The 19,506-nt window shown below is 43.7% G+C and overlaps 1 protein-coding gene across 3 annotated transcripts in view; it reads right to left on the minus strand.

Moving 5' to 3' along the window:
• The window catches only part of fig4a (FIG4 phosphoinositide 5-phosphatase a), a 126,043-nt gene that overhangs the window by 65,714 nt on the left and 40,823 nt on the right, over positions 1-19,506 (minus strand). For all 3 annotated transcript variants that reach the window (XM_048531052.2, XM_048531053.2, XM_048531054.2), the window contains exons 11-12: positions 18,212-18,309; positions 14,794-14,927 (exon numbers count right to left, since the gene is read on the minus strand). In XM_048531052.2, the coding sequence (XP_048387009.1) occupies positions 14,794-14,927; positions 18,212-18,309 (232 nt within the window). The remainder of the gene's footprint in view (positions 1-14,793; positions 14,928-18,211; positions 18,310-19,506) is intronic.

The following is a 19,506-nucleotide window of genomic DNA, read 5'->3' on the forward strand; positions in this document are numbered from 1 at the left end:
GGGGGGGGGAGGGGATGTGAGGGCAGAAGTACAGGAAATGTAAGAGATGCAGTTGAAGTCATTTTCAATCACCGGAGGAAAGTTACTGTCCTTGAAATAAGAGGACATCTGGGAGGTGTGGAAGCGGAATGCTCTATCTTGGGTGCGGACGTGGAGGAATTGGGAGTAGGGGTTTGCATCCTTGTAGGAGGGTAGGTGAGAGGAGGTGTAGTCCAGGTAGCTGTGGAAGTCAGTGGGCTTAAAATAGACGTCAGTTTCGAGGCAGTCACCAGAGATGTAGACAGCGAGATCCAGGAAGGAGATGGAGGTATCGGAGATGGTCCTGGTGAATTTGAGATTGTAGTGAAAGGTGTTAGTAAAGTTGATGAACTGTTCAAGCTCCTCGTAGGAGCATGAGGCAGCGCCAGTATAGTCATCAATGGAGGAAGAGGTGGGGGATAGTGCCAGCGCAGCAGCGGAAGAAAGACTGTTCCACATATCCTAATAAGAGGCAGGCATAGCTTGGGTTCATGTGGGTCCCATGGCCACCCCGTTAGTCTGTAGGAAGTGGGAGGAGTTAAAGGAGAAGTTGACATTAGACAGCAGTTCACATAACATCCGTCAACTTGGTCTACTGCATCCGCTGCTCCCAATGTGGCCTCCTCTACACCAGTGAGACCAAGCGGAGACTCGAATGTCATTTTGTAGAGGGTCTGCGCTCTGTATGTGACAAATGGCAACACCTTCTGGTCACGAACCGTTTTAATTCCCCCTCCCACTCCCTGGGTGACATGTCCATCCTGGGCCTACTCCTGTGTCACAGTGACGCCACCTGCAAACTGGAGGAGTGGCACCTCATATTCTGCCTTGGGAGCCTACAGTCTAATGGCCTAAATGTGGATTTCACCAGTTTTAAAATCTCCCCACCTCCAGCCTCATCCCATGCGCAAAACTGGGGAGGCAATGGCCTAGTGGTATTATCGCTGAACTGTTAATCCAGAGACCCAAGCAATGTTCTGGGGACCCAGTTCAAATCCTGCCAGGGTCGATGGTGGAATCTGAATTCAATAAATATCTGGAATTAAGAATCTTAACGATGACCATGAATCCATTGGTTGATTGTTGGGAAATCCCTTCTGGTTCACTAATGTTCTTTAGGGAAGCTAACTGCCATCCTTACCTGGTCTGGCCTACATGTGACTCCAGACCCACATCAATGTAATTGACTGTGAATTGCCCTCTGAGCAATTAGGAATGGGCAATAAATACTGCTTAGCCAGCGACACTCTCATCTCATGAAAGAATAAAGAAAAAAATACTACCTCTCATCCCCGCCTCCTTGACCTGACACAACCTGTCCATCATCTCTCCTGCCTATTCGCCTCTCCCACCTTAATGGCCAATCCCCACCACTCCCTACCTGCACTCACCTATCACCTTTCCACCTACCATCCCTAGCCCCACCCGTTCTTTCCTCTCTATTTATTTCTGAGCTCCCATCCCCTTCCCCATTTCAGAGGAAAGGTCCTGACCTGAAACTTCAACTTTCCTGCTCCTCTGATGCTGCTCGGCCTACTGTGCTTCTCCAGCTCCATACTGTGTATTTTTGACTCGAGCATCTATAGTTCTTGCTAGCTCTCTGTGACGGATGTACAGGGAAGAGAAACACAATGCCAATACTGAGACAGTTGTTTATATTCTTCAATTAACTAACTAACGACACCTTGCTTGTTGTGTTGGGATATCATTACATGTCACTTACCAAAAGAAGATATCTGCCTGAAGTTTAAAAAACTACAGTTAGAGTTCTGGTAATAAAGAAGTGTTCCAAAGAAGGGTTGCTGGAACCAAAAAAAAACTTGAATTCTGCTTCCTCTCCACAGATGCTACCAGATCTGATGAGTTTCTTCTACAATTTCTGTTTTATTATGCATTTCTAGCATCCGCAGTTGTTTTTCTTTTCTGGTAACCATTGTTGCTTATGTCATGATATGGCAGATACATGGGCAGGACTTTCATTGACTCAAACAGTACAGAGGAAGCCCTTATAGCCATTGAGTTTATACAGACAAAAGAACTTTAAAATAACACTTGCCCCACTTCCTCATACTTGACCCATAGCCTTGAACATTATGACATTTCAAGTGCTTATCCAAATGGCTTTTTAAAGTTTGTGATGTTTCCCAACTCAACTACCCCCAAGGAAGTGCATTTAGGTTCCCACTACCCTCTAGGTGACAACATTTTTCTTTAAATCCATCTAAACCTTCTGCCTTTCACTTTAAAATTATGTCTCCCTGTTAGTGGCCCTTCTGCTATGGGGAACAACTACTTATTACTCACCCTGTCCAAATCTCCCAAACATATACACTTCAATTAGTACTCCCCTCAGCATTCAATGCATCAAATAACACAAATTGAACTAATCTAGCCTTTCTTCAGAGCTAAATTGCTCCATCTCACGTAACATCCCAGTAAATTTCCCATTCACACTCTCCACTGCAATCACATCCTTCCTATAGCATGGAGATCAGAACTACACACAGTACCTTAGCTGTGGCCATCCAATGTCTTGTACAGCTCCAACATGACTTCCCTGCTCTAATATTCTATGCAACCACTGAAAATCAAACATCCCTTTTGGCTTCTTAACTACCTTATTACCCTGTCCTGCTGCTTTTAGGGATCTATGCAAAAACACCTCAGATCCCTCTGAGCTTCCTCGTGTCCTGCCATTTATTGAGTATTCCCATACGTTGTTACTTCTTCCAAAGTATACCATCTCATACTTATCAATGTTAAATTCCATCTGCCACTGACCTTCCCATTTTACCAATCCGTGTTAATGGGAATGGCAGATGTTGGAGAATCCAAGATAATAAAATGTGAGGCTGGATGAACACAGCAGGCCAAGCAGCATCTCAGGAGCACAAAAGCTGACGCTTCGGGCCTAGACCCTTCATCAGAGAGGGGGATGGGGTGAGGGTTCTGGAATAAATAGGGAGAGAGGGGGAGGCGGACCAAAGATGGAGAGAAAAGAAGATAGGTGGAGAAGAGAGTATAGGTGGGGAGGTAGGGAGGGGATAGGTCAGTCCAGGGAAGACGGACAGGTCAAGGAGGTGGGATGAGGTTCGTACGTAGGAGATGGAGGTGCGGCCTGAGCTGGGAGGAAGGGATGGGTGAGAGGAAGAACAGGTTAGGGAGGCAGAGACAGGTTGGGCTGGTTTTGGGATGCAGTGGGTGGAGGGGAAGAGCTGGGCTGGTAGTGTGGTGCAGTGGGGGTAGGGGATGAACTGGGCTGGTTTTTGGATGTGGTGGGGGAATGGGAGATTTTGAAGCTGGTGGAGTCCACTTTGATACCATTGGGCTGCAGGGTTCCCAAGCGGAACATGAGTTGCTGTTCCTGCAACCTTCGGGTGGCATCATTGTGGCACTGCAGGTGGCCCATGATGGGCATGTCATCTAAAGAATGGGAGGGGGAGTGGAAATGGTTTGCGACTGGGAGGTGCAGTTGTTTATTGCAAACCGAGCGGAGGTGTTCTGCAAATGATGCCCACAATGATGCCACCTGAAGGTTGCAGGAACAGCAACTCATATTCTGCTTGGGAACCCTGCAGCCCAATGGTATCAATGTGGACTTCACCAGCTTCAAAATCTCCCCTTCCCCCACCGCATCCCAAAACCAGCCCAGTTCGTCCCCTCCCCAAAACTGCACCACACAACCAGCCCAGCTCTTCCCCTCCACCCACTGCATCCCAAAACCAGTCCAGCCTGTCTCTGCCTCCCTAACCTGTTCTTCCTCTCACCCATCCCTTCCTCCCACCCCAAGCCGCACCTCCATCTCCTACCTACTAACCTCATCCCGCCTCCTTGACCTGTCCGTCTTCCCTGGACTGGCCTATCCCCTCCCTACCTATCTTCTTTTCTCTCCATCTTCGGTCCGCCTCCCCCTCTCTCCCTATTTATTCCAGAACCCTCACCCCATCCCCCTCTCTGATGAATCGTCTGGCCCGAAACGTCAGCTTTTGTGCTCCTGAGATGCTGCTGGGCCTGCTGTGTTCATCCAGCCTCACATTTTATTACCAATCCATGTACCTACTTTGGAAAGATCAATGGAGTTTTTAAGTCTTTAAGATTATCCATAATATCTTACAAAGTTTATGGCACAGAAAGAGGCTACTTGACCCATCAGGAATGTGCTCGTTGAACCACCCCATGCCTGATTGTACTTCCAGCATCAGGTCCACAGTTCTGTATGTTATAGAACTCGAGGTACAGATCCAGACACCTCTTAAGTGAGTTAGGGTTTCTGCCCTTCTTAACCTTCCAAATAACAAGTTTCAGACCTTAAACACACTTTTGGTGAAAGACAGTCATCCTTCATCATCTCTATTTTCTGCCAATCCCATCAAATCTATGCCCTGATAAAGCAAGTCATTCCCGCCAGACCACTCAATCCATGTGTTTATATCTCTCAATCAAATGTCCTCTCAGCCTCTAATATCTCAAGGAGAAAAGCCTGGACTATCCAATCTTTCCTCATAGTTGCAATTTTTCAGGCCTGGTAACATCCTTGTAAATTGCCTTATATATTCTCTAATGCATCCTGTCTGCAATGAGGTGCCAGAATAACACAAAATACTCAAGCTGTGACTTAAATACTGATTACACAATTCCTGTATGACTCCTCTGTTCTTATATTCTTTACTTCAATTATAAAAGACAGAATTTCATTTGCCTTCTTAATCACCTTATAAAAACTTGTCCTACAACCCTGAGGGATATCCAAGGTCCTTTACTTCTTATGTCCTTGACACCTGTCAGCACTCATGTTAATTGTCTATTCCTTGTGTGATCTCCCTAAAGTCATCACCTCACACTTCTCCAGCTTGAGCAACATTTGCCGCTTGTCTGTCCAGCTAACCAGACCATTAATGTCTCCTTGCAGTCTACAGCTATCCTTCTCCAAACACTGCAGTACTAAATACCTGCTTTTTGCTTTCTACTTCTTCGCAATTATCTGACTTGAAAATAAATGCAACTTTCTGCAATGAAGGAGGCAATGCTGATAAAACAATCACAAGAGATAATGGGAGCTGCAGATGCTGGAGAATCCAAGATAACAAAGTGTGAAGCTGGATGAACACGGCAGGCCAAGCAGCATCTCAGGAGCACAAAAGCTGGCGTTTCGGGCCTAAACAATCACAAGACAAGACTTTTTAAATTCAGAGAATGTTTGGGGATCTATGTTTGAATGCCACCATGGAATTTGGTGTAATATTAATTTAATAAATATCTGGAATTAAGAGCCTAATGATGACCATGAAATCATTGTTGATTGTCAGAAAAAAAGACATCTGGTTCACTAACATCCTATCAGGAAGGAAACTGCTATGCTTAGTTGCTCTGGCCTACATATGATTCCAGACTCTCAGCAATGTAGTTGATACCTATTTGCCCATTGAAATGGCTGAGGAAATTATTTAGTTGTAAATATCACTAGAGAGAGTCTAAAAAAAGGAACCATACAGACCACATGACATCTATCTGGGCAGAGAAAGTGACAATGGCAAAACAGCCCTGTTGACCCTGAAAAGTCCACCTCCCTAACATCTGGAGGGTAGCACCAAGATTGGTAGAGTTGTCTCTCACACGAGTCAAGCAACAGTGTTACACAGTCATACTCACAGAATCATACCCTACAATGTTCCAGAGAACACCATCACTATTCCTGGGTACATTCTGTTCCACTGGCAGGACAGATCCTGAGGTGGCAGCACGCTGGGTATACAGGAGAGAGGTACTGCCCTGGAAGTCAACACTGACTCCAGACGCAATCAAGTCTCACGGCAGCAGGTCAAACATGGACAAGGGGATCTCCTGCTGATTTTCGCACATCCTCCTTCCTCAACTGATGGATCAGTACTCTTCCATTTGAACAACACTTGGAGGAAACAGAGGGTGACACTGGCACAGAATGCACTCTGGATGGGGGATTTCACCATCCACCATCACAAGTAGCTCAGCAGCAACGCAACTAACCAAACTGGTCAAGTTCTGAAGGACATTGCTCCTATATGCACTCTGTGGCAGGTGGTGAGATAACAATCAAAATGGCAAAAAAACATACTTGACCTCATCCTCCACTGTATCCTTGCTGCAGATGTAACTGTTCATATCAGTATTGGTAAGAGTGACCAGTGCACACAGTCTTCATGGAGACAAACTCCTGTCTTCACTTTGAAATTACCTTACATCATATATATGTCACTATTGATAAACGGGACAGAGATTGAACAGATCAAACAACTCCATCTGAGCAATCATGAGGCATGTGGGTCATCAGCAACAGTTGAGTCATAATCTAACATAATGAGCAAACTCTTGGCCTGGCATATCCTCCACGCCACCATTATATCAATCCTGGTTCAATGAGGAGTGCATGAGGGCACACCAGGAATAGCACCAAACATACCTAAAAATGAAGAATCAAAATAGTGAGGATGCAAAACAGGACTACTTGCATGCCAAACAGCATAAGCAGCAAGTGATAGAGAGTGCTAAGCAATTTCCAAACCAGGCAAGATTAAAACTCTGCATCCTGCCACATCCAGTTGTGACTAATTGGATAATTGAACAACTCAGTGGAGGATAATAAAATGTGAGGCTGGATGAACACAGCAGGCCAAGCAGCATCTCAGGAGCACAAAAGCTGACGTTTCGGGCCTAGACCCTTCATCAGAGAGGGGGATGGGGAGAGGGAACTGGAATCAATAGGGAGAGAGGGGGAGGCGGACCGAAGATGGAGAGTAAAGAAGATAGGTGGAGAGAGTATAGGTGGGGAGGTAGGGAGGGGATAGGTCAGTCCACGGAAGACGGACAGGTCAAGGAGGTGGGATGAGGTTAGTAGGTAGATGGGGGTGCGGCTTGGGGTGGGAGGAAGGGATGGGTGAGAGGAAGAACCGGTTAGGGAGGCAGAGACAGGTTGGACTGGTTTTGGGATGCAGTGGGTGGGGGGTGGGGGGAGATCTAGGCTGGTTGTGTGGTGCAGTGGGGGGAGGGGACGAACTGGGCTGGTTTAGGGATGCAGTTGGGGAAGGGGAGATCTTGAAACTGGTGAAGTCCACATTGATACCATTAGGCTGCAAGGTTCCCAGGCGGAATATGAGTTGCTGTTCCTGCGACCTTCGGGTGGCATCATTGTGGCACTGCAGGAGGCCCATGATGGACATGTCATCTAAAGAATGGGAGGGGGAGTGGAAACGGTTTGCGACTGGGAGGTGCAGTTGTTTGTTGCGAACTGAGCGGAGGTGTTCTGCAAAGCGGTCTCCAAGCCTCCGTTTGGTTTCCCCAATGTAGAGGAAGCCACACCGGGTACAGTGGATGCAGTATACCACATTGGCAGATGTGCAGGTGAACCTCTGCTTAATGTGGAATGTCATCTTGGGGCCTGGGATAGGGGTGAGGGAGGTGGTGTGGGGGCAAGTGTAGCATTTCCTGCGGTTGCAGGGGAAGGTGCCGGGTGTGGTGGGGTTGGAGGGCAGTGTGGAGCGAACAAGGGAGTCACGGAGAGAATAGTCTCTCCGGAAAGCAGACATGGGTGGGGATGGAAAAATGTCTTGGGTGGTGGGGTCGGATTGTAAATGGCGGAAGTGTCGGAGGATGATCTCAGTGGAGGAGGTGGTTCCACAAATATCCCCATCCTCAGCAATGGGGAAGCTCAGCACACCAGTATAAAAGACAAGGCTGAAACATTCACAACGATCTTCAGCCAGAAGTGCTGAGTAGATAATTCGTCTCAGCTTCCTCCAGTGGTCCCTAGCACCACAGGCTTTAGCCAAGTCGATTCATGCTATGTGGTCTCAAGAGACAGTTGGAAGCATTGAATCTGCAAACGGTATGGGCTCGAACAACATTCCAGCAACCCCTAGGCAAGCTGTCGCAGTACAGCTACATTGCTGGTGTTTACCAAATAATTGAAAAATTGCCCAACTTTGCCCTGTGCACAAAAAGCAGTAAAGATCCAACTTGGCCAATTACTGTTCCATCAGTCTATTTTCAATCATCAGTAAAGTGATGGCTGGTGTCATCAACAGTGCTGTCAAGCAGCACTTGCTCAGCAATAACCTGCTCAGTAACGTCCCATTTGGGCTCTGCCAGGCTGCTCAGCTCCTGACTTCATTACAGCCTTGGTTCAAAACATTGACAACAGGGCTGAATTTTGGGGGTGAGGTGAAATTGACAGCCCTTGACATCAAGTCACATTTGATTGAGATTTTTATTTTCATTCGTAGGCATCAGTGGCTGGTCAGCATTTGTTGCCCTTCAGATGGTGCTGGTGAACTGCCTTCTTGAATCACTGCAGTCCACCAGCTAAGAGTTGATCGATAACGTTGTTAGCGAGGGGAATTCCAGGATTTTGACCCAGTGGTGAAAGAGCAGTATATTTCCAAATCAGGATAGTGAGTGGCTTGGACGGCAACTTGAAGGTGGAGGCATTCCCACATACCTCCTTGTCCTTCAAGATGTTAGTGGTCGTGTGCTTGGAAGATGCCATCTGAGGATCTGGGGTGAATTTCTGCAATGCATCTTGTAGACAGTGCACATTGCTGCTACTGAGCGTTGGTGGTGGAGGAAGTGGATGCTTGTGGATGTAGTGCCAATGAAGCAGGCTGCTTTGTCCTTGATGATGTCAAGCTTCTTGAGTATTGCTGGAGCTGCTCTCATCTGGGCAAGTGTGCAGTATTCCATCACACTCTTGACTTGTGCCCTGCAAATGGTGGACAGGCTTTGGGGAGTCAGGAGGCGAGTTACTCTTCATACCATTCTGAGCCTCTCACCTGCTTTTGAAGCCACTATGTTTATGTGGTGAGTCCAGTTGAATTTCTGGTCAATGATAACCCTAGCATGTTAATAGTGGGGGATTCAGTGATGGTAACATCATTGAATGTCAAGAGGTGGTGGTTAGATTGTCTCTTCCTGGTGGCTGTCATAGCCTGGCATTTGTGTGGCACGAATGTTACTTGCAACATCAAGGCACATATCCAAGACTGCAGCATCAAGGAGCTCTAGCAAAAGTGGAGTCAATGGGGATTATTTTTTATTCATTCAAGGGATGAGGGCATCTCTGGTTAAGATCATAAGACACTGGAACATAAATCCGGTCATTTGGACCATTGAGGCTGCTCCGCCATTCAATCATGGCCGATAAGTTCCTCAACCTCATTCTCCTGCTTTCTCCCTGTAACCCTCGATCCCCTTGATAATCAAGAAACTATCTATCTCAGTCTTAAATGTACTCAATGACCTGGCCTCCTTCACTGCCTCCTTCTGTGGCACTGAATACTATAGCTTCACCACTCTCTGGCTAAAGAAGTTCCTCCTTTTCTCCATTCTAAAAGGCCTTTTCTTTTACTCTAAGGCTGTACCCTCTGGTCTTAGTCTCTCCTACAAATGAAAACATCTTCCCAACACCCACTCTGTCCAGGTCATTCAGTATTCTGCAAATTTCAATTAGATCCTCCTTCATCCTTCTAAACTCCAATGACTATAGTCCCAGAGTCTTCAAACTTTCCTCATATATTAAGCTTTTCATTCTTGAGAACATTCTCGTGAACGTCCTCTGAACCCTGCTCCAGGACCAGTAAATCCTTCCTGAGATATGGGACCTAAATCTGTACCTCCAAATGTGGCCTGACCTGAGCCTTATAAAGCCTCAGTAGTACATCCTTGCTTTTATATTCAAGTCCTCTCAAATTAAATGCCAAAGTTGCATTTGCCTTCCTGACTACTGACTCAACCTGCAGGTTTACCTTGAAAGAATCCTAGACTGGAACTCCCAAGTCTCTGTGCACTTCAGACTTCTGAATTTTCTCCCCATTTAGAAAATAGTCCATGTTTTTTCTCTTCTTACCAAAGTGCATGGCCTCACACTTTCCCACATTGTACTCCATCTGCCATTTCTTTACCCGCTCTCCTAACCTATCCAAATCCTTTTGCAGCCTTCCACCTCCTCAATACTACCTGTCCCTCCACATACCTTTGCATCATCTGCAAACTTAGCCAGAATGCCCACAGTCCCTTCATCTAAATCACTAATATACAGAGTGAAAAGTTGTGGTCCCAGCACTGACTCTTCTGGTACACCACTTGTCACGGCTACCATCCTGAGAAAGACCCTTTTATCCCCACTCTCTGCTTTCTGCCACACAGCCAATCTTCTATCCATGCTAGCACCTTGCCTCTAACACCATGGGCCCTTACTTTACTCAGCAGCCTCCTGTGTGGCACCTTGTCAAAGGCCTTCTTGAAGTCCAGGTAGATAACATTCATTGGCTCTCCTTTGTCTACCCTGCTCGGTACTTCCTCAAAGAATTCCAGCAGATTTGTCAGACATGATCTCCCCTTGGTGAAACCATGCTGACTTTGCTCTATTTTACCGTATGCTTCCAAGTATTCAGCAATCTCATCCTTTACAATGGGCTCCAAAATCTTACCCACAACCGAGTTTAGGCTAATTGGCCTGTAATTTTCCGTCTTTTGCCTCCTTTTTAAACAGTGTTGTCACGTTAGCAATTTCCCAGTCCTCTGGGATCCTCCCTGATGGAATACTACTAATGCTTCTACTATCTCTTCAGTTATTTCCTTTAGACTCTGGGGTGCAGTCCATCTGGTCCAGGTGATTTATCCAACTTCAACCCAATCAGTTTTACTTGCACCTTTTCTTCGGTGATAGCCACCATACTTCAGGTATGCCCCAACTCTCTTGAATTTTTGGGAGATTACTTGTGTCTTCCAGCGTGAAGACTGATGCGAAGTAATTATTCAGTTCCTCAGCCATTTCCTTGTTCCCCAATATCATCTTTCCACCATAATTTTCCAATGGTCCAATGTCCACTTTTGCCTCTCTTTTGCCTTTTATATATCTAAAGAAAGTCTTAACAGTCTTCACTTATATTACTGGCTAGCTTACCCTCATATTTAATCTTCTCCCTCCTTTTTTTTGTTGCCCTCTGTTGGTCTTTGTAAGCTTCCCAGCCGTCTGGTTTCCCTCTGCCCTTTGCCACATTATATGCTTTCTCTTTTGCTCTTATGCTATCCCTGACTTTGTTAGTCAGCCATGGTTGCCTCATCCTCCCTGTACCATGCTTCTTTTTCCCTGGGATGATTTTTTGCTGTGAATCCCGAATTACTCCCAGAAACTCCTGCCATTGCTGTTTCACCGTCTTTCCGGCTAGGCTCCTCTCCCAGTCAATTCTGTCCAGCTCCTCCCTCACATCGCTGTACTCGCCTTTAATCAACTGCAATACCGTTACCTCTGATTCTATCCACTCCCGCTCAAATTGCACAGTAAATTCTATCATCTTATGATCACTGCCTCCCAGAGATTCCTTCATCTTAAGAGTCTTTTTCAAGTCTGCCTCATTGCACAACACTAAATCCAGTACTGCCTGCTCTCTTGTGGGCTCACCATAAGTTGCTCCAAAAAGCCATCTCGCAGATTTTCCACAAACTCATTTTCTTGCAATCCACTACCAACATGATTTTCCCAGTCCACCTACATATTGAAATCCTTTACGATCACTGTGATTTTGCCCTTCTTACATACCTTTTCTATCTCCTAGTGTACCTTGTGCCGTAACTCCTGACTACTGTTTGGAGGCCTGTACACAACTCCAACTATGGAGTTTTTTTAACCTTTGTGGTTCCTCAATTCTACCCACAGTGTAGAATCTATCTGACCCTACTTTGTTTCTTCCTATTGATTTAATTTAATTTCTTACTAATAAGGCAACCCCACTCCCTTGCCTATGTTTTCAAAAGGATGTATATCCTTGAATATTCAGTTCCCAATCCTGTTCCCCTTCCAGCCAAGTCTCCGGGACGCCCAGCACACCATACCCGCCAAATTCGATCTGCGCCATAAGCTCATTTACCTTATTCCTTATACTGTGTGCATTCAGATATAACGCCTTCAGTCCTGTATGAACCATCCCCCTCTCAGTGTCATTTGCTTTTCCAGTGTTTGATTGCCAGCCCTTTCCAAAACCTCTGTCCTACTTGTGTCAATGCTGAAGACTTTAATAACCTCTCCCTTGTTCTCCTTCCCTGTCATTTCTTTCATATTTTTTCCATATAGTTGAATCTACCACTACAGATATTAACCTGCTGCTTTGTTTCCCACTGGGGGAAGTTTCACCATTCTCTCCCCTGCCTCCCACCTCACTTTCTAGTTTAAAGCCCTGCTGACCAGCCTATTTACCCTTTTCGCTAAAACATTGGTCCCAGCTTGATTCAGGTGCAGACCGGCCCAACGGTACAGATCCCTCTTATTCCAATACTGATGCCAGCGTCGTATGAAAAGGAACCCCTCTTTCCTGCACCACTCTTTTAGCCACGTGTTTACTTCACTTATTCCCATGTCCCTATACCAATTAGCACATAGCTTGGGCAGTAATCCAGAGATTATAACCTTTCTTTAATTTGGCTCCTAGCTCCTGATAATCTCTAAACAGGTCCTCTTTCTTAGTCTTGCCTTTGTTGTCTGTTCCGGCATGGACCACAACAACTACGTCCTGCTGCTCCTGCTCCAATATCCTTTCAAGCCAGTCAGAGCTATCCCTTACCCTGGCACCGGACAGGCAACACATAACGTGAGACTCTCTATCCTGCTTATAAAGGATACTATATCTTTCCCTAATTATCCCTTTGTTAGGCCAGTATTTATCGCCCATCCCTAACTACACAGAGGGCAGTTCTGTGGGTTGTTGTGGGTTTGGGGTCACAGGCCAGCTAAGGACAGCAGTTTTCTTTCCTAAAGAACATTAGTGAACCAGATGGGGTTTTTTTTTTTTTCGATAATTGACATTGTTTTCATGGTCATCATTAGACCCTTAATTCCAGATGTTATTGAATTTAAATTTCATCACCTCCCATAGCAGAATTTGAACCCTAGTCCCCCCCTCCAGGACATTATTAGGTCTCTGAATTAGTAGTCTAGTGATAATACCACAAGGCCAGCATTTCCCCTCAGGGTCAAAATCTCCACTGGTTATAATCAAAGGAAGATAGGATTAGTCATCCCAGCTCTAGGATATCTCAGCAAGTGTTCCTGGCTCCAACCATCAGTTGCATCAACGACCTATACATCATCTTAAAATCAGAAACGGGGATGACTGCTAATGATTGCACTATGGTTAGCACTAGTTGTGACTCCTCAGATACCAATACTGTCAATGTCCCAATGCAGCAAGCCTCGGACAATATCCAAGCTTAAGCTGAAAACGGGTAAGTAACATTTGCATCACACATTTACCAGGCAATCTCTATGAGACAACATAACTACCACCCCTTGACATTCAATGGAATTTCCATCACTGAATCCCCTAGCAATATTCAAGGATTACCACTGACCAGGAAACAAACCAGATTAGCTATATAAATATTGTGGCTACAAGAGCTGGTCAGAGGCTAGGAATTCTGCAGTAAGTAATGCACTTTCTGACTCCCCAGAGCCTCTCTATATCTAAAAGGCACACGTGATAAAATATTCCCCTCTTGCCTAGACGACTGCAGTCCAATGAGCTGCAAGGAACTCAATACTGATCAGGACAAATTCACCTGTTTGATTCACATCCATTCCTTCCACTACCATCATTTCTGCGCAATAGCAGTAGTCTGTACCACTGAAATTAGCCAAAGATTATTAAATAGCATCTTCCATATCTACGGCTGCTATCATCTAGAAGGAGAAGCGCAGCAGATACATGGAAACACTACCCCTGCAAATTCCTCTCCAAGCCATTCACCATCCTGACTTGGAAATATGTCACTTTTCCTTTATTGTCACTGGGTCAAAATCCTGGAATTCCGCCCTGCAGTGCATTGTGGGTTTACTTAAGGCACATGGACTTCAGTTGTGCAGCAACGCCCACATCCCATGAGTTCATTGAAAACATTAGAAACTGAAATAGTTTTTGAGTGTATGACGTGTCTAAATAATTTTTTCAGTCATCTGGTGGGTAGAGAACATATTGAGAATCCCACATAAATTACCAGACAAATCTTACCACAATTGATGTTAATTGTTAAGACCTCTGAAAATTTCAACGCACAGAAGTCATCAAAAGGCTACTAATAACAGAACTAACTGAGGATTGTAACGTTCAGCAAGATGACTTCCATCATAAGAGATCAATTTAAAATTACAGAGCTGGCAGCATAAATATTATGGTATAACATTAGCCTATTATGTGTTTTCTTTTAGCTGTAGTTTTAGCCACTTACTCTAAAGTTACGTTTTAGTCAATATTTGTGCAGAACTAGAAAACAGAACATTTAAAAAAAAAATTGGGGCCTGATGTTGCTGTTAAATGTCATAATGAGGTACAGTCAGAGATCTGGTGTCAAAAGGCCCTCTGGATTAAAAGAGCACTTTCAGCCTTAGGCAGCAATCTCTGACAACTCTTTTGCCTCTCTCAAATGTACTCTCTAAGTAGAGCTTTCAAAATAGCAGGAGGAAGTTTTATCCATCCTGACAGAATTCAAAAATCAGGATTACGAGACTAAATGATACCATGTCACAATGAAACCTATCAAAACAGTTTGAAGAATAACTTGGAAACAATAAATAAGCATTAGGTAATAGCAAATTAAATTAGACAAGTAACGATGCAAAACCAGTTATTCGGGAAAAAACTCTATTCAAGAAACAAAATTCTCTAAGACAAATTTGAAAAAAAAATTTTGTTCAAGAACTCAAACCCAAAATGTATTTAAAACAACCTCTAATCAGAATTACAGTAAACATTTTACCTTTTTGTGTATTTGGCCATATCCCATGCAATGTACTGAATGATATATTCTGGTGGAAGAAACTGATTCAAATATGTGATGGCAGAAAACAGCGCTTCACTCAAAATCCTCTCATGTTTTCTTCTCTCGCGTTTCTGAATAAAGGTGGTAATTTTAAAAATTACATTACTTTGACTTGTTACGTTGTCTCCAAATTTAAAATTTTGAAGGTGGTTACAAAATCAGTCCCATAAGTAAACTATAAAATATTGTTTGAATTTTAAATTATCTGCATGTAAAAGGATTTTAAAAGTTTGAATTTACTGGTTAAAAATGCCTGCAATTCAAAAAACCATCTATTTTTTAATGTTCTAATAGGTAGTCAGAACTCTTTCATACAAAATAGTATTTATAGTATATGGGCAATAGAGAATACTTTGCGTGTATCATCAGAAATTATATGGAATCACTGAATAAATATGCCAAACTTTTCACAGGGCCTGATGGCTGAATCAGAAACCCTAATTCAGTCTTCATCAACATTTGCAATTAATTCTAATTGCAGCCAAGAATGTTGCTCTCCTCCATTTTAATTGTAAAAAACATTAATTATATAATACTTTTTTTTTGCGTGGTAATGACAGTAATGAGTCGTGTAATAAATGAATTGGATGATACAAAAGGTAGGTAGGAAAGTAAACAGTGGAGGGGATATAAGATGGAAAAGGACGCGGAGAGATAGAACATAGAACAGTACAGCACAGAACAGGCCCTTCAGCCCACAATGTTGTGCCGACCATTGATCCTCATGTATGCACCCTCAAATTTCTGTGACCATATACATGTCCAGCAGTCTCTTAAATGACCCCAATGACCTTGCTTCCACAACTGCTGCCGGCAACGCATTCCATGCTCTCACAACTCTCTGCGTAAAGAACCTGCCTCTGACATCCCCTCTATACTTTCCACCAACCAGCTTAAAACTATGACCCCTCGTGCTAGCCATTTCTGCCCTGGGAAATAGTCTCTGGCTATCAACTCTATCTATGCCTCTCATTATCTTGTATACCTCAATTAGGTCCCCTCTCCTCCTCCTTTTCTCCAATGAAAAGAGACCGAGCTCAGTCAACCTCTCTTCATAAGATAAGCCCTCCAGTCCAGGCAGCATCCTGGTAAACCTCCTCTGAGCCCTCTCCAAAGCATCCACATCTTTCCTATAATACGGCGACCAGAACTGGACGCAGTATTCCAAGTGCGGTCTAACCAAAGCTTTATAGAGCTGCAACACGATCTCACGACTCTTACACTCAATCCCCCTGTTAATGAAAGCCAAAACACCATATGCTTTCTTAACAACCCTGTCCACTTGGGTGGCCATTTTAAGGGATCTATGTATCTGCACACCAAGATCCCTCTGTTCCTCCACGCTGCCAAGAATCCTATCCTTAATCCTGTACTCAGCTTTCAAATTCGACCTTCCAAAATGCATCACCTCGCATTTATCCAGGTTGAACTCCATCTGCCACCTCTCAGCCCATCTCTGCATCCTGTCAATGTCCCGCTGCAGCCTACAACAGCCCTCTACACTGTCAGCGACACCTCCGACCTTTGTGTCGTCTGCAAACTTGCTGACCCATCCTTCAATCCCCTCATCCAAGTCATTAATAAAAATTACAAACAGTAGAGGCCCAAGGACAGAGCCCTGTGGAACCCCACTCACCACTGACTTCCAGGCAGAATATTTTCCTTCTACTATCACTCGCTGTCTTCTGTTGGCCAGCCAACTCTGTATCCAAGCAGCTAAGTTCCCCTGTATCCCATTCCTCCTGACCTTCTGAATGAGCCTACCATGGGGAACCTTATCAAATGCCTTACTGAAGTCCATATACACCACATCCACAGCTCGACCCTCATCAACTTTTCTAGTCACATCCTCAAAAAAACTCGATAAGGTTTGTAAGGCATGACCTACCCCTCACAAAGCCGTGTTGACTGTATTTGATCAAGCCATGCTCTTCCAGATGGTCATAAATCTTATCCCTCAGAATCCTTTCTAACACCTTGCAGACGACAGACGTGAGACTTACTGGTCTATAATTGCCGGGGATTTCCCTATTTCCTTTCTTGAAGAGAGGGATTAAGTTAGAAAGCAAAAAAAAACAGATGTAATCTAAAGTGGGAAAATGAGTCCACCTCAGCAGGAAGAACAGAAATGCAACATAGTTAAATGGCGAGACTTTGCAGAACTCTGAGCTACAAAGACTCCAAATGTCCTGGTACATAAATCACGAAAAGTTAGAGTGCAGGTGCAGCAAGTGGTTAGGAAGGCAAGTTGAATATGGTGTTTCATTGCAAAAGAAAAGAAGTCAAAAAGGTTTGCCATTATTAGATGAGTTCAGATCTATCTGTTTGCACAATCACAGTTTCAGTCTCCTTATTTAACAAAGCAGTTTGAAAAAGGTTCATTCAATTAACATCTGGGATATCTTAAGAGAAGAGGCTGGGCACGCTATAGCCATTAGAATTTAATGAAAGAGGATCTTATGGAAACATAACAGATTCTGAGGGAGCTTGAGAAAACGGATGCTGAAAGGATACTTCCCTTTCTGGAAGAGACTAGGATGAAGGTCAGTGTATAAAAATAAGGACAGTGAATAGTGGTGGTTGGAGTGCTGATTAAATGGACTCTTTGTCCTCAATGGCGTCAATATGCTTTTGTGTTTTTTTACAGCTCCACCTCTTCAGACAAATGGAAGAAGTGTTCCGTCACACTTACAACTTACGAATTGTTGTAGATGGTGCACAGACTTTAGGGAGTTAAGATGCAAGTCACGATTTCAGTTGATTGTATAAGGGACATCTATAACTGAAAAACATTGGAGAGTTTTGCAACTTAAAAACAGTTCACGTGCTGCAATTTGTTGAGCTATGTGATACAATTTTGCTTTTGTCAGCATAAAGAGGGAGAACTTGAAGCTCAGTGACACTAAGGGTCTTTTGAATTCAAGAAATTCTGCCTAACATCAGCCCTCTTGACTAGTTAAAGAACAATAAAGAACAACAGCTGTTTGTGAGACAGTGGAGCTGAGAAGAAAAACATCCAGAACCTGCAGTCAAAAAGGTGGCTGAACTCTTATCTTTGTTAAAACTATGAGGTCAGTAAGATGATAAAAACTTCCAAATAGAACGGGATATTTTTAGATAGCATCAACGAAATGCTATATATGGGGACAGTGCCATTGGGGTTTAAAAAAAAACTTATTGAAACTCAATTTTAGCTGCTGCTTGGAATTGCAGAACGATTTAGTATTACAGTTACCTACAAGAGGAGAGAAAATTAGCAAATGAGAAAGAGGAAAATTGGAGAATCAGCATCGATCTTTACCTACACTAATATGTACTCCAATGTAGTATTTTGAAAAATTAAAAAGACACTCACCTTGACCAGATTCAGGATAATAATGGGGGAGCCAAACCTTTGGAACATTTGGTCAAAGTGAAGAGCTGCCACATGAGCAAATGGGTCTGCCTGGTCCACTACAAGGAAACAGAATAAAATGCATTTCACCAGAAGAAATTTGAATTAAGGTGATCATCTCTAAGAACTTTCCTAGATACATGAGTGAGTCAATGCTCAGATAATCTTCTGGATAAGGAGGTAGTCTAGTAAAAATAATATGATAAACAATCATTTGATTAGATAAATGAATAGGCGGCCAGCTAAGGGCTTAAACTGGAAAGGTAATTTTAATATTAACAGCCTTTCTTCATTCAGCTTACACCATTAAAAGGAATGCTGAAGTTGGCACAGGATTCATGAAACTTTAAGGCAAGGTAAGGCCTAGAAGTTTGACAAAGTACACTCGATGGCTAAATGTTCTACTTCTGTTCCTATGTCTTATGATCTTACAACTTCAATTATATATGCATATCAGTAAAAGACCACGTTATCCCAATAGCTGCTTTTTGGATAGGACTGAGATTGTAACCAAAATGTGCATCTTGCACAAATATCATGAATTCTGCAGCTTAGTAAACTGCAAATTTATTAGTCTTTCAGGTATTGATCCTTTTTTAAGTGGTTTATATCAATTGACTTGTAATTTTTCGAAAGATGCTGCATGACCTGCTAATCCTCTCCAGTGTTTTCTGTTCTTAGTTCAGATTTTCATCGTCTGTAAAACTTTGGTTATTGACTTTTTAAGTTCATTGTGCTGGAAAGAAGGTGGTTTATTTAGCATTATTTATTGCTGAAGTAGAAGCTGTCTTGTAAATCACTACAGCAAACTAATTGCCAGAATTCTTTTTAAAAAATTTAGTCATGGGATGTGGGCATAACTGGCGAGATCAGCATTTATCACCCAGTTCTAATTACACTGTAGAAGATGGCTGTCTCTTGAACCACTGTAATCCTTGGGATATAGAAAATGCACTGGTTAAAAAGGGAGATCCAAGATTCTAACCCACAACAGTGGAGAAATGTGAAAAAGCTGATGTTGTACCTGCATGGAATGATATGACTTCTTCCAAAATCCCACATTTGATAGGGTTTTTCCTGAACCCGAAAATCCAGGTGTTTCCATCAATTCTTGGAACATCTTCCTGAGTTCTGAATGCACAGAGCTCTCGGCCCTCACTTGTCTCCACAGCTTTACAGCTTTCAGAGCCTGCCTTGAAGCCTAATTCAATTCATATCTTTACTTCCAACTGACTGCGACCCAGGAACTGTTCTTC

The sequence above is a fragment of the Stegostoma tigrinum genome, chromosome 4 (assembly GCF_030684315.1).
Source record: "Stegostoma tigrinum isolate sSteTig4 chromosome 4, sSteTig4.hap1, whole genome shotgun sequence".
Taxonomy (NCBI): domain Eukaryota; kingdom Metazoa; phylum Chordata; class Chondrichthyes; order Orectolobiformes; family Stegostomatidae; genus Stegostoma; species Stegostoma tigrinum.